The following is a 14,783-nucleotide window of genomic DNA, read 5'->3' as shown; positions in this document are numbered from 1 at the left end:
AGCTTCTCCCACAGTTGCAGCCCAACTGAGAGAGGGTTGTGGCCTGTTAGTCGTATGTTGGGCCGGCTGCATGCAGCCCAATTAGGAGGGGTAGCGGTACAAGCGAGGATTCACGTAACGATTCGAGATGTTATGTTTCTTTTCGAGGGGAGCCAACGAACCGGTATACTTGGCGGTGGCAATTCCCTGTAAATAGAGCAAACTCCATGCTTCATGTTTCGGTGGAGCTGGGCCGGCCTTGCTTCTCTTTTTTACACGTAGAGAAGGAGCAGCTTCCCGAATCCAGCTTCTCCAGCTAAAACCGTTCGGGACAATTTCGTCTGGGAAGTTTTCGAAGCGTGAAGCCGGAGGACATCAGAACACGCCCAGTTGATACTATATTCATGAGATTTTATATTAAGATCCGTGCAAAAAGAATCAGTTTTTCTTTTCCTCTTCAACATGTTATATCATTTTACTGAGATTTAATTAAATCTCAGTTCGAGTCGACCGAGACCTAGCCGCACTGTGCTTTTTAAAAAGAAAAAGAAACTGTCCCCGCCGGACCCGCAGCACAGAATCCGACCCGCGGAGGCGTTCTCCATAAAACCCACCTTGCGGGCGCGCGTGATCGCGAGGAGTCCACCTGCCCCCAGACCAGGAGTCGTCTCCCTCCACCCCTCCGCCCGCCCGCCCAGCCACAGCCAGGGCCGTCGCCGCCCGCGGCACCACACTCCCAACGTCTCCCGCGCTGCGCTGCGCTTCCCAAGAAAACAAACCCAAACCAGCAACGCAAGTAGGGAAAGAATCCATCCGACCCACACTTTTTTAACTAGTACGCGCCGCGCCGCAAGATTCCGTGGCCCTCCGTCCGTTAAACCCGCCCGGCCCGGCGGCGGTCCGGCGAGTGAGCGAGGCGCCGCAATGTCGTCGAGGTCCGGGGCCGCCAGGATGCGGGCGTGCGGGCCGTGGGGCGAGGGCGGCAGCGGCGTCGTCGGGGACGCGCACGCGCTCGAGAGGGAGATGTCGCGGGACGGCAGCCACTACAGCCTCTCCAGCGGCATCCTGCCGTCGCTCGGCGCGCGCAGCAACCGCCGCGTCAAGCTCCGCCGCTTCATCATCTCGCCGTACGACCGCCGATACAGGTAACAACAACACACTGCCACGCCGCATCCTCCTTGCTCTCCACAATTTCCCTTCCTCATCATTACTAGTTCTACTCGTCTCCTCTTCTGTCGCCACGCCATCTCCTCTCTATCTCTCCGTAGCGCTTGGTTTCAAAATTTGTTCTCTTGTGCATTGGTCGTTTCCTTCATCGGTAGCTACTTGCTTAGCTATGTCAGCTATACTTTAACGGATTGGTTCATGAATGGTCCGCGTACAGCTGCTGTCAAGTAGAGGCTTTGCAATTCTTGCTTTGCTTTCTCTTTTTTTTTCTTACAATATTTGTTGTTAGCTTCAATTAACATCACATCATCATGTTTGCTACTACTCCAGAGCATGTTATCTGTTATTTTGCTATGCTCAAAATTTGCAAAGTTCAGAGCCTGTTATCTGTTATTTTGTGGAACACAGGATCCAAAGCTTCGTTGGATTAAAAATAAATATACCAAAGCTTCAATTTCTTTATGTTCTCTAGGTTTGACTTAAACTGAATAATTGATTTGTTTGTGCGTTTGTTTACAGAGTAGTCGTCCTCTCTGGCTCTCTGATTTATTTTTTGTTTACTACTACTTTGGACGGCTCTGGTCTCTTTACGACTGCTTTACTCCTTGCTTTTTCTAACACAGACAAGGAAATCGTGATTTTGATGCCAACATTTCTTGCGCTCTCTCGTCTTACCCTTCTTTATTCAGTGCTCCCGTCTCCAAATAAAGGATTCATTCACGGAATTCACATCCAAAACTTTTGTTCATTATTTATTTCTTGGGTTTATTTGAGGGGGGCGGCTTAATTACTTGTTTATGGCTTTTATTACGGTCGGTGGTTTACTGCCTTTTTGCATCATTTACTAAGTTTTGCAAGTTTGAATTATTATTTATCGCTATATTTATTTCTTGCAAGTCTGATTTTTTTAACTCCTTAGTTCTCACACAGTGTTAACTGTTTACCCGATTTAACAAGATTTCCTCTTTTCGACAAGAACCTGTGCTTAATCCAGGACTGGTGATTGTGCACATGCAAGGCACGTCTCGATCAATATTATATTAAAAAAATTAAATACAGTTATGGTTATAATTAGCCACAAATTTAACAAATTAGTTATAAGGTATGGAGTAATTTCCATTGGTCCAACTTAATCCATGGACCGTACGATCAGACTGAAGTGAATGGTCAAGATTATTTAGATTCCACCCTAGTGATACTTTATATATCGATACATATACAGCAGATACAGATGTATCCCATTTAACAAAGTATCCTCAACCTGATAGGACAACCCCACCCTACATGGATGCCAAGTCACCAAGTATTAAAAATTATTTATAGAAATTCTCCAAAAACTTGAAAAATAGTATCTCACTCATATTAACTTCAAATTATGTGTTACTTGTTCCGAGTATAAACTCACTTTCAAATTCCAAACAATTGGAGAAAAAATAAATTAATAGATTATAAATATACATAAAAAACAGAATAGCTGCAACCAAATTTGGAGTTAAAATTAGTGAAATATGATTTATTTCCCTAGATTTTGGACACTTCTTACAAGTATTTCCCAATATTTTGGGACGTGAAGTCCATGTCAGTTGCCACATTGGTCATACATGTGGGTTCAGATGTCAGGTTGGCCAAAAGTTTCTAAATAGGGTTAAACCGTGAATAAGGCACGAGTGCGAGGTAAAAGGAGAAAAAAAAAACAATCGAGCAACTGTTGATACTCTACGAGACTGCAATAACTAGAGGTAAAAATTAAAAATTCTCAAGAAGGCGTGCGAGACTGCAATAACTAGGGGTAAAAATTAAAAATTCTCAAGAAGGCGTGAAGCATGCACAAGACCAAGCAGCCAAAAACAGATAGGAAAACAAAGCAACCGAAAACAAAACAGAGCAAAGCAAAGCAGCAGGAAACGCCCACAAATTGCTCTTGTTTTAGTGAGGGTTAAATGTTCTTCTTAATTTTATTGCTAATATACGCAAAAACGTGTCACGTTACATGCCCGTGCAGGGTGGAAACTGCACATACAATTGTAAAATTCTCAAAACAATATATACATTTGTATGTGATATTCTGGGTTTATGTAAAATCGTAATGTCAATCTCAGTTGCATTTGTGAAGATATAGTAAGCAAATTTCATATTGCTATTTACCGGTCATCGCTATTCATTTGGATGTTTATCCGTATGATAATATCTTCCCAGCTTCATTAAGTTTGAGCTCTAAATTTGGTACTTAATTCAATATCATTTCCCGTACATTTAATATTTCTTCTACAGTTCAATAAAACTTCTTCACACGGTTTCATGATATTTCGTGAAAGGGTGTTTTCCATGTGATTTTTTGTGGTGAAAAAGGGTAGGCACTGCCAAAGCACTATAGAAAAAAGGCACATATACAAGACGTTCCATGTGATATTTGTCTTTACATGAATCATCAGTCTTTCTTTTCCCTCAGATGTCTCTTTTTTCATGAAAATTTGTACATATATATTAATGGTTAACTTTAGTTTGGTACGTCTAGAGACTCACCCCTAGTTTTCAATAAGAGGAAGGTGGGATTCAAACTCAGGTGCTTGGTACCATATGTGCCAACTTTTGAGCTGCCGTGTGAAAGACTTCTAGTCTACTAATAGCCAGCAGAAAGTACACCAAGTATGCAATAATGCTAAACAAACTCGACATGAATAATAAATATATTTACACTTTTAAGCAGGCTCATTGGTCACTATTGTAGAGAAATAGGACATTTTACAATAGCTACGACAATCAATTCTGATATCTTTGTTATTAACATTATGCAGATTGTGGGAGACTTTCCTCATAGTTCTTGTGGTCTACTCTGCGTGGGTCTCCCCATTCGAATTTGGCTTCATCCGGATCCCTACGGGAGGCCTAGCTGCGACGGACAATGCCGTGAATGCAATCTTCGCAGTTGACATCATCCTGACCTTCTTTGTAGCTTACTTGGACAGACTGACCTATTTGCTCGAAGATGATCCAAAGAGGATTGCTTGGCGTTATACTACCAGCTGGTTGGTTCTTGACGTTGCCTCCACCATCCCATCAGAAATTGCTCGCAGGATACTACCTTCAAAGCTCAGATCATATGGATTCTTCAACATGCTTCGTCTATGGCGTCTCCGGAGAGTCAGCTCTCTCTTTGCTAGGTAGGTTTGCGGCAATGCATGAATATACAAAATTATGTTTTGTTTTTTGTTCTAAGCTCCTGAACTTGTATCTAAGTCTGATAGTGTACTGTTAAAACTTGTTGAGTAGCCTATTACTTTTGTGCCATGTGTTGTAACCTCTGTTTCTTCATTTACTAGATTGGAGAAGGATAGACACTTCAATTACTTCTGGGTTCGATGTGCAAAGCTCATTTGTGTAAGTGATTTCAACATTTGAGTATTTTCCTGTAATTTAAATATTCTGGATGAATGATGATATCCTATTTCCTTACATTTTATCTTGTAGGTCACACTTTTTGCCGTGCACTGTGCAGCATGCTTCTACTATCTAATCGCTGATAGGTACCCGGACCCAAAGGAAACGTGGATCGGCAATACCATGCCAGATTTTCATTCCAAGGGCTTGTGGATTCGCTACGTAACATCAGTATATTGGTCAATCACCACGCTTACCACTGTGGGTTATGGGGATTATCATGCGGAGAACATACGGGAGATGATTTTCAATATTTTCTACATGTTCTTTAACCTTGGACTGACTGCTTATTTGATTGGCAACATGACCAACTTGGTTGTCCATGGCACCAGCCGTACTCGAAAATATGTGAGTTTTGTTTGACTTTGACTAGCCTTTGGTTGATATATACATTGGACAGTTATTTCAATATTCGACTCTGAGATCTTTTTTCTTTTGGACTAAAGCGGGATACAATTCAAGCAGCAACCAGCTTTGCCCTTCGGAATCAGCTACCACCTCGGTTGCAAGATCAGATGATATCACATCTTAGCTTAAAGTTCAGGACAGATTCTGAAGGTCTTCAACAACAAGAGACTCTTGATGCGCTGCCTAAGGCTATTAGGTCTAGCATTTCGCAATATCTGTTCCTCAATCTGGTTCAAAACATTTACTTGTTTCAAGGAGTATCTAATGATCTGATTTTTCAACTGGTGAGGCCGTGGTAATTCTTTGGTCTTTCCTTCAGGTAATTATTACTCCCTGAACGTTTGCTTATGTTGTCATTTTGCATGGTTCCTTTTGAAGGTTTCAGAGATGAAAGCCGAATATTTTCCACCTAGGGAGGATGTCATTTTGCAGAATGAAGCACCCACTGACTTCTACATTTTAGTTTCTGGTAGTGTGGTAAGAATACTATTTTTCTTATCCTTTGTATTTCCTAGTTAATATAGTTATGTATGAGAAGAATATAGATAAAAAAGGTAGTTATACTGATAGTAGTTTTATAACACCCAAAATAAGTGTGTCATTTTAACAATCAATAAACATGTCGCCTTTTTCAGGAATTAGTAGAGGTTCCAAATGGCGCGGAACATGGTGCAGAACAGGTAAGTCCTGTGCTGAACTTGAAGTAAATTTATGCATCAAATGGTCCCTAAAAATGATATACTGGTATTTGGTAATCTCCAGGTGGTTGGAGTGGCCAAGTCAGGAGAGGTTATTGGAGAAATTGGGGTTCTTTGCTATAGGCCTCAATTATTCACAGTCCGGACAAGATCCTTATGTCAGCTTCTACGGATGAATCGTACGGCCTTTCTCAGCATTGTTCAATCCAATGTTGGCGATGGAACTATCATCATGAACAACCTTATTCAGGTTTACTGCCCATATTACTCTTTTAGATCTTTCTTGTTAAGATCGTGAGCAACACTGCTAGAACCTGCATCAACAATATGTGAAATTGAAACTTCAATCCTCAAATCATCGCTAGCTCGCTTAAGATCCTTAAGTTGCATTATGGGGTCTATCTCAGGTTAATTTCCTCTGATGCTCCCAGCCATAATCAACGACGATGACAATGCCTTACAAAATGCCGTTTGCTTAAGAACAACTGCAATACCATCAAGGATTGTTCTAGGACTTATTAAGATCCCCTTTTTGGTGCAGTTACTAAAAGAGCAGACAGACGGCGTAATGGTAGGTGTTCTGAAGGAGATCGAGAGCATGCTAGCTCGAGGTCGTCTGGATTTGCCAATCACACTCTGCTTTGCAGTGACTAGAGGAGATGACCATTTGTTGCATCAACTACTTAAGCGTAATTTGGATCCAAATGAGTCAGATCAAGATGGGCGTACAGCACTGGTTAGTATGCTCATCATAACTGTATTCTTTATTCTGTAGATTTTTGTTAAGCAGGAAAGTGACATTGTTCATTTTCATGATGACAGCACATAGCTGCTTCCAAAGGAAATGAGCAATGTGTCAAGCTTCTATTAGAATATGGAGCTGATCCAAATGCCAGGGGTATGCCTAACCATGATAGTCCCTTCTTATATATAGATCATCATCGTAATGAAGCAAATCTACCATCTGCATAATTCCTCTGAAATTTATTAGCATCTATCACTTCAGGAAAATTTTATTCTTGACTAGTAAGTACAAGAGTGCCTTATTAATTGCGGATACCAATCCCGAAGAGTTGTTAAGGTTTGATCATACCCTTAGCTGACTATGCCTTTAATTCTTCCAATATCCAGATTCGGAAGGAAAGGTTCCGCTATGGGAGGCTGTGTATGCGAAACATGATACGGTTGTGCAGCTGTTAGTCAAGGGCGGTGCAGAACTATCATCGGGGGATACAAGCTTATATGCTTGCACCGCAGTCGAGCAAAATAATATAGAACTGCTCAAGCAAATACTCAAACATGTCATCGATGTAAACAGGCCATCCAAGGACGGAAACATTCCGCTACACCGTGCTGTCTGCGATGGGAATGTTGAGATGGTTGAGCTGTTACTAAGACACGGAGCAGACATTGACAAGCAGGACAGCAATGGCTGGACCCCAAGAGCTCTAGCTGAGCAACAAGGCCATGAAGAAATACAGAACATATTTAGATCAGTGATAGCACCAAGGAAGTACACGTCAAATGGTAGGATGACACCTACGCTGCTAGGCAGGTTCAGCAGTGATCCCTCGATGCAAAAAGTGATCCGTGAAGATGCTGAGCAGCAACCCAGCAAAGTTCTTCCGCAGAGAAGGAAAGTCAGTTTTCACAACTCTCTTTTTGGTGTCATCTCTTCGTCTCATCCGCGCCGAGAGACCGACCATCTGCTCTCAAGAGGTCTTGCGGCAACAGGTGGTCCGAGTTATCCTCAGGCCCATCACAACCCACTCGTCAGGGTGACAATCAGCTGCCCTGAGAAGGGGAACACTGCTGGGAAGCTCGTGATCTTACCGGGGTCGATGAAGGAGCTTCTTCAACTAGGTGCGAAGAAGTTTGACATGATGCCCACTAAGGTCCTGACAATTGAGGGCGCAGAGGTTGACGAGGTTGAGCTCATCAGAGATGGTGATCATCTTGTTCTTGCCAGTGATGACTGGATACCAGATGATACGCAAATAGGAGGTAAAAATTAGGCATAGAATTGCGTTTTCCGGTTTACAATAATTAGGGTGAAGGGGGAATGTTGAACCATGCTTGTAACAGAAAAGCCAATGGTGAAAAAATAACTGGAAATCACCAATGGCTACTCCACGACACGTCTCCACCGTGCAAAAGATGGTGAAATAGGGTTATGTCCAGCAAGGTATGCCTTGTATAGAAATTCTTGTCTGCTGGGCATGCAGAATTTTCATTGTATAGAAATTCTTGTCTGCTAGGCATGCAGAATTTTCACAGGCTATCCAAGGAAATTATTAAGGTTATCTAGCTTCATTTTATTATGGTCATTATATTCCTTATCTTTGCTTGTGAATTCGGCCTTCCTATGGAACTAATGGTGCTGACCGCTTGAATCTGTGTGACACTTGAGGAATGATGCCAGTAACCTGCTAAGTTTCAGTGCTTCCTATAAAACAGAGACTGTATTGCTGGTTTATTACTCCCTGGTGTCTGCCGTCTCAGAAGAGGACTGCCAGCAGACAAGGAGCTGTACGAGAATTGTTGATGTTCGTTTTATTTTTGTTCAAAGGCAGTGGTGTGCAAATTAAATTGTACTCCCTCTGTAAACTAATATAACATCTTTTAGATCACTATAAAGTAATGATCTCAAAGTTTATACTAGTACCCCCTCCGTCCCAAAATAAGTGTCTGGAGCTTAGTATAAATTTGTACTAGAGCTAATACAAAGTTGAGACACTTTGGGACGGAGCGAGTAGTAGTTTGTGGAGGGAGTACTGGTGTAAAGGTCACACGTGTTCACAGCCTCATCAGAGAGTAATTTCTGTTGCAACTTGCAACACAAGCCACGTGAGGCTGGCTGATCCTGGGACATCTTTATTTACACGCCTCACCAACCACCAGTTCACAGCTCAGGCAAGTAATGTTGGCATGTGAAGCCACGGAGGTGACAGAGCCAATAAAACCATCCAGAATCTGTTCAAATGCAGGGTCATAGTATCTCCTCAGCATGTCGCTGACATGTGCACCCCCTTTGCAACCATCATTGGGACAAATATTCAATGGAAACCTACATTGTGTGAATACTAGGCAGAAACTACGTGTGTAAGTTCCGCAAAATTCTCAAAATGTCACACAACTGAGAAGGCTTCTAAACGCAATTGACTTCGAACTTGAGCGAAGCAAAAACTAGCACATTGTTGTTCAGGTATCTGTTACTTAAATGTTGCTCCGCTGGAGTTAGTCAATGATAATGAAGCAGCTGGAGCTGGGGTAGACGTGAACTGGAACACTGCAAGCATGGGCTGTACAGATTCAACTTGCTTAATTGAACAGATCGGGAACAGAAATACATACGACCAAAAAAATAAATTAGGGGAGCTCTAGGACCCTTGAGATTTTGGGTCAGGCTCCACTACTTTGCAACTAACATGGAATCACAGCAACTCGCAACAGCTAGAGGTCATCTACTCAATGTAGAGGGCACGGAAGAGAGCAAAATTCAAAAGGGAAGGTGGACATGTGTATGCTACAATCTTTGCAATGAATCATCTGATGATACCAATTTTGAGATGAATGGAAAAAGAGCTGAGAGCAATGCATTGGCACATTCTTCGTGTGGCAGATGACCACATCCTGATATAGTTACTAGCCTCTGCACAACAACAAGAAGCAAAACACAGATTTATTTAGATATGCAAATCATGGCAGAATTTATATACTGTATTCTGGAAGAAATATAGACCACTCTGACAGCACAAGATGAAGTGGACAAGTGGGGGTAAACAACTTACAGAATTTACAAGTTTTGAAGCCATAGTTTGTGCTGACTTCAGAGAAACAAGAGCATCCTCAGAGCCTGCTACCACCAAAACAGGGAGGTCTTCCACCGATCTTAATAGTTCCGTTGCTCTTTTTGATGATAGGACAGTGGAAAATGAAAGACGGCCTACTTCATGGAGTGCTTCATCCCAGCCCTCGACATATAATGGAGCCTGAATGCAAAAGCTCATTAGGTCAGTTAATAGTTAGATCTGCGCAGAATGGGAAAAAGGGGGTTTGACTTTCATGACAGATTAAAAGGCAAATGTAAACTAATGCAAGTGTTCACCTTGTAAAGATTAAGAACATCTGTTGTCAACTTGGTAGCGTCAAACCATGCTCGTCGATTGATCACCTGAGTGATTTCAGTACGTAGAAGTGGGCGCACCATGTGCTTTTTCCTCAGAGGAGTATGCAGGAGTATACGAGCAAATGCAGGAATCACTTCTCTTGATAAGCTTACACCTATAAGAACAACTCCCTTGACTTCGACCTGGGAACACACAGGGGAACATTTAATTTAATATGATCAATACAACGATGACAAACTTTCCAAAAACTATGATAGATCACGGATTTTACAATAGAAGAAGAAAGGTTACAATACTGTACCTTCCTAGAATCTCCAGAAGCACGTAACTTTTCTGCGGTCCTCAGGGCCAGCAAGCCGCCATCATCATGACCAACTAAAATGACCGAGCCCAAGAACATGTTTGAGCAAAATGAAATCAGAAGATCAACCTGCACAAGGACATACAAAATGGTGTTTTTAAAACATGATCACGCTGTTTGAAATACAGTGGAAGAAGTTTCGTAGAGGCTAATTGGTTTGCTGCCAAAATTTGGCATTGCCAATATTTGGCAAGCCAACATTTGGCAAAACAGAAAATTGCCAAAAATTGGCAATTTTTGAGAGATGGGAACCAACCATTTTTTTGGAATTGCCAACAATTGGCATGCCAATTATTGGCACCAAACCAATTAGGCTCATAGTTCAAACTGAATTTATTCAAAGTTGCAGTGACAATAAAAACTCTCAATGACAAAGAATATTCTCAAGATAAAATATCTCTCTGAGCGTGGAAACTAAAAGCATTCAGGCAATAGCACTTAATATAAAAATTAATTATCACAGAGAATATATTGGAAAAGACAACATTTCACCTAGTTAGCCATAATTTTTTATACTTGAGGTATTTAAAAAATCTTTCACTTGAGTGAAAATAAATAAATAAATTACTCTGCAACTTTTGGGTAAACGTTGTTGGTACTTGCTAGACTTTAATTAAGAATTCTTGTGACATAATTCAACCCTACGAATAGATTACGACCTAATCCAGTAAGAAGGATCACCTGTGACTCAAGCTCGTATGGGTTTGGCATACTCTTGTCTTCCCAGTCCTTTCTGCGAGGTCGAGATGTTAATCCCCATCCAGGGCGATCAAAGGCCAGCACAGTGCAACCCACTTGTCGAGCAAGCAAATTTCTAACATGTCTCCATGCAAATACTCCCCCTCCAAACCCATGGACCAAAACAACAGCAAATTTCCCGTGCTCTCCAGTCTCAAGATCAAAGCCCATAGGTTTCGAACACACCTGTAAGCTGCCGTCGTCAAGACTGAGAAAGGGGATGCCATCTGACACCGTTGGAGAGGTCAGTGGTTCTACCAACAATGGTGCATATAACGATGTTTGGTGATACTGATGGCTAAAGCTCCTATGCAAAAGACGACGGGTACTCGAGGAAGCTGTTGGTGGGCTCTCATGCCTCTGTCTTCTAGGAGAAATGCTTGACGAAACAGCATCATGATTAGTTTCTGGAGACAATTCAGGAGCTGGCGATATGCAGCTTGATGGATCAGACATTTTGTAGTGCACAGTGACCCCCTGGCAAGCAATGAACATGCTATCACTATCAGCAAGAAAACTGATTGGAATATCCCTGTCATCGTGCACAAGAGTTTTTCTCTTTGTCTCGCTCTCGCTCCTTGAATAAAGTTTCGCACTGTGCGGAGTGGGCGACCGAGGAACCTTGTAGCATCCAGGAAAGGCATTCTTGTAAGCCAGAATCTGAAAAGGAGCAGAAGGGGCCATAAATACCAAATAGAAACAGTAATCCGTCATGTGCAGTGAGATTCAAACGAACCGGCCATACCGATTCAGGGTCAATGCGATGGATAAGCAGCTTTCGTCGAGCCCTGCAGCTCGTTCTGTAAGCGACAACAAAATGGCCGAGAGCAAAGATCAAGGAAGACAGGAAAAGCGCAGGCATTCCCCATAGCATCTTCATATTTAGCTTGTGGTCCGCCAATGACGGCGAGAGCTCAGGCCCAATGTCCTGAGCTGGAGTGTAAACGCAGGCCTTCATGAGCAAGATGAGCAGCGAAGCCAAGGAACAGAAGGTTGTGGTTCCAAGGTACGGGCCATGAGAGAGACCAGAAGTATCACACACGAGGTATACACCTGCACAAGTACACTAGCAGGTTAGTGGAATCCGACGATGGCTGGTGTAGACTGTAACTGTACCGGAAATTTTCCAATGTCTTTCAAGTTTCAAGCAGTCGACTTAAGCAAATGACGCGGTTTAACTAAATAAATTGGTATACTAGAATTGAAGAGTAACAGGCGACACATGTACTTCCACTAGTAATAAAAGTTTCATCGTCTCCCCCAACCCAAGCGAAAGAAGACAAGCACAGATGTAGCTTTCGGGTGACCAAATCCTCATGCATAAATGCAAAAAATATGGAGAATCCTAAGCAAAGCGCTCAAGTCCCAAAAATAGGCTCCAAGGACAAACGAAACTTCATTCATTCTCCAAAGAAAAGAAAAGAAAAAGAAAGAAAAAAAGGCTCGGGGGATGGGGAAGCAAGCAAACACGACCCAGACAGATGCAGATTCCCCAGGATTGCTAGCGCCTGCGCCGTTTCGCGCACTAAAACAGCATTAAGGAGGCAATGCGAGCAGCTTACAGGTGATGACGATGCAGCGGAGGACGGAGAGGAGCGGTATGTCCACGAGCGAGCTCCGGAAGGCGTACCCCCGGAGGTGGTCCCGGAGGCCGCGGCAGCGCGGGCAGCCGAGGCGCGCCTCGAGCCAGAGCGTGACGGCGACGTCGCCGGCGGCCACCACGACGGGCGCCGACGCGACGAGCAGCGACGCGACCATGACCACCATGAACCACGCCGTCCTCACCCCGCGGCTCGCCGTCTCCGGCCAGCCCTTCCCGCCCGCCCCCATCTCTCTCCGGCGCACGGGAGCTCGCCGCCCTCCCCGACTCCGGCGATCGCCGGCGGCCCAGGCTGCTAGGAGGCAGCGGGCATGCGACAGGCGGAGGCCGCGCCGCCGCCGCTGGTGCTGCGTGGGTTTAGGGTTCGGGCGCTCGGGGGTGGTGGGTGGGGAGGGGGCGTGAGGAGGAAGCGGAGTTGGAAGAGGCCGGTGAAGGGGAGAGGAAGAGGAAGAAGAGAGAGAGAAGGAGAGGAGAGACGGGGGAGAGGAGCGGAGGGGTATTTATGGCACAGTGCGCTTGTGGGTTTGTCAATTTGTTAGTGCCTGCGATCTAACAAACGGCAGACTGCTTTTGTTTGTCACTATGCCGAGCAAGTATAAGTTGGGTTTTTACCGGCGCTGTTTTCGTGTTTCATTTTCCCTTCGTGTATTGTGTTGTGCTGTCCTTGACAGCAGCACGGTCCTGCGTTGGACAGATGGGTTGCCCATTCTAGGCTGTTGCTTTGCAGCAAAGAAATTCAGATGCCTTGTCTTTTCTTGGTAAAAGGCATGACTCTTGTGAGAATACAGATAAATCAGTAGTGCCGGGTAAACATTCATGTGTAAAGCATGAAGAGGAGCAAACAGTTTAGATATTAGTGTAAAGTGTCTACGATGACAGCCGTCATGTTTTTCCATGTGAAAATAGTGTTTCGTACATAAGTCAACAGCTGAAAAATCGGTCCGCGCTAGGTAAACAATGTGTGTACTAAGATTATAACTCATGGGTTGGTGTGAGAATTGGTTGATGAAAATTTAGACTCATAACATGAGAACCAAAATTGAACATACATATGAGATATAACTTATCATACTCCTATTTGATTATGTATAGTTATAAAATATGTATTGAATTATGTATAGTTATAAAATATTTATTGAATTTAAGTAGTAGAATAATTGGATGAAGACATTTTCTCATGCATGGTTGAATGTTGTGGTGGATTTTTTTTTCATGCATGATTGCATGTTGAGATGGGTCTTATCCTATTCATAGTTGCACGGTGAGGTAACTGTTGGGGAACGTAGTAATTTCAAAAATTTCCTACGCACACGCAAGATCATGGTGATGCACAGCAACGAGAGGGGAGAGTGTTGTCCACGTACCCTCGTAGACCGAAAGCGGAAGCGTTAGCACAACGCGGTTGATGTAGTCGTACGTCTTCACGATCCGACCGATCAAGTACCGAACGCACGGCACCTCCGAGTTCAGCACACGTTCAGCCCGATGACGTCCCTCGAACTCCGATCCAGCCGAGTGTTGAGGGAGAATTTCGTCAGCACGACGGTGTGGTGACGATGATGATGTTCTACCGACGCAGGGCTTGGCCTAAGCACCGCTACAGTATTTATCGAGGTGGACTATGGGCACCGCACACGGCTAAAAGATCAAACGATCAATTGTTATGTCTATGGGGTGCCCCCCTCCCCTGTATATAAAGGAGCAAGGGGGAGGCGGCCGGCCAAGGAGGAGGGCGCGCCACGGGGGGAGTCCTACTCCCACCGGGAGTAGGACTCCTCCTTTCCTTGTTGGAGTAGGAGAGAAGGAAAGAGGGGGAGAGGGAGAAGGAAAAGGGGGCTGCACCCCTTGTCCAATTCGGACCAGAGGGGGGTGCGCGCCTCCTTCCTTTTGGCCTCTCTCCTCTATTCCCGTATGGCCCAATAAGGCCCAATACTTCTCCCCGGCGAATTCCCGTAACTCTCCGGTACTCCGATAAATACCCGAATCACTCGGAACCTTTTCGAAGTCCGAATATAGTCGTCCAATATATCGACCTTTACGTCTCGGCCATTTCGAGACTCCTCGTCATGTCCCCGATCTCATCCGGGACTCCGAACTACCTTCGGTACATCAAAACACATAAACTCATAATATAACCGTCATCGAACTTTAAGCGTGCGGACCCTACGGGTTCGAGAACTATGTAGACATGACCGAGACACGTCTCCGGTCAATAACCAATAGCGGAACCTGGATGCTCATATTGGCTCCCACATATTCTACGA

The 14,783-nt window shown here is 44.0% G+C and overlaps 2 protein-coding genes across 3 annotated transcripts; one reads left to right on the top strand and one right to left on the bottom strand.

The window, feature by feature from the left end:
* Positions 1-617: 617 nt before the first annotated feature.
* LOC109741284 (potassium channel AKT1) lies at positions 618-8,003 on the top strand. 2 transcript variants are annotated; one of them, XM_020300362.4, is made up of 11 exons: positions 618-1,124; positions 3,942-4,307; positions 4,467-4,524; positions 4,615-4,932; positions 5,031-5,276; positions 5,371-5,469; positions 5,628-5,672; positions 5,755-5,940; positions 6,232-6,426; positions 6,513-6,588; positions 6,822-8,003. In XM_020300362.4, the coding sequence occupies exons 1-11, from the start codon at positions 904-906 to the stop codon at positions 7,703-7,705; spliced, it is 2,694 nt and encodes an 897-aa protein (XP_020155951.1). In that variant the 5' UTR covers positions 618-903; the 3' UTR covers positions 7,706-8,003. The 2 variants fall into 2 exon arrangements, 1 of the variants encoding a protein (XP_020155951.1); XR_006672197.2 differs by having other exon boundaries at positions 619-1,124; positions 6,513-6,716.
* A 992-nt stretch (positions 8,004-8,995) lies between these two features.
* Positions 8,996-12,866, bottom strand: LOC109741295 (uncharacterized). The gene is made up of 7 exons (XM_020300371.4): positions 12,482-12,866; positions 11,665-11,972; positions 10,863-11,579; positions 10,122-10,250; positions 9,799-10,002; positions 9,482-9,682; positions 8,996-9,342 (listed from the first exon to the last, which is right to left on the bottom strand). The coding sequence occupies exons 1-7, from the start codon at positions 12,747-12,749 to the stop codon at positions 9,217-9,219; spliced, it is 1,953 nt and encodes a 650-aa protein (XP_020155960.1). The 5' UTR covers positions 12,750-12,866; the 3' UTR covers positions 8,996-9,216.
* Positions 12,867-14,783: the final 1,917 nt, after the last annotated feature.

Source organism: Aegilops tauschii, chromosome 3 (assembly GCF_002575655.3).
Source record: "Aegilops tauschii subsp. strangulata cultivar AL8/78 chromosome 3, Aet v6.0, whole genome shotgun sequence".
NCBI lineage: Eukaryota > Viridiplantae > Streptophyta > Magnoliopsida > Poales > Poaceae > Aegilops > Aegilops tauschii.
This window is presented reverse-complemented; position numbering and strand designations above follow the sequence as displayed.

What these genes read in the sequence shown, in the direction of transcription:
- LOC109741284 (XM_020300362.4), top strand. Translation starts at nt 904, where the DNA reads ATGTCGTCGAGGTCCGGGGCCGCCAGGATGCGGGCGTGCGGGCCGTGG. An exon ending in CCGTACGACCGCCGATACAG is followed by an intron (nt 1,125 to 3,941) that starts GTAACAACAACA and finishes AACATTATGCAG; the next exon opens with ATTGTGGGAGACTTTCCTCA. An exon ending in TCATGAACAACCTTATTCAG is followed by an intron (nt 5,941 to 6,231) that starts GTTTACTGCCCA and finishes TTTTTGGTGCAG; the next exon opens with TTACTAAAAGAGCAGACAGA.
- LOC109741295 (XM_020300371.4), bottom strand. Translation starts at nt 12,749, where the DNA reads ATGGGGGCGGGCGGGAAGGGCTGGCCGGAGACGGCGAGCCGCGGGGTG. An exon ending in ATCGCATTGACCCTGAATCG is followed by an intron (nt 11,580 to 11,664) that starts GTATGGCCGGTT and finishes GCTCCTTTTCAG; the next exon opens with ATTCTGGCTTACAAGAATGC. An exon ending in ATGTTCTTAATCTTTACAAG is followed by an intron (nt 9,683 to 9,798) that starts GTGAACACTTGC and finishes TTTTGCATTCAG; the next exon opens with GCTCCATTATATGTCGAGGG.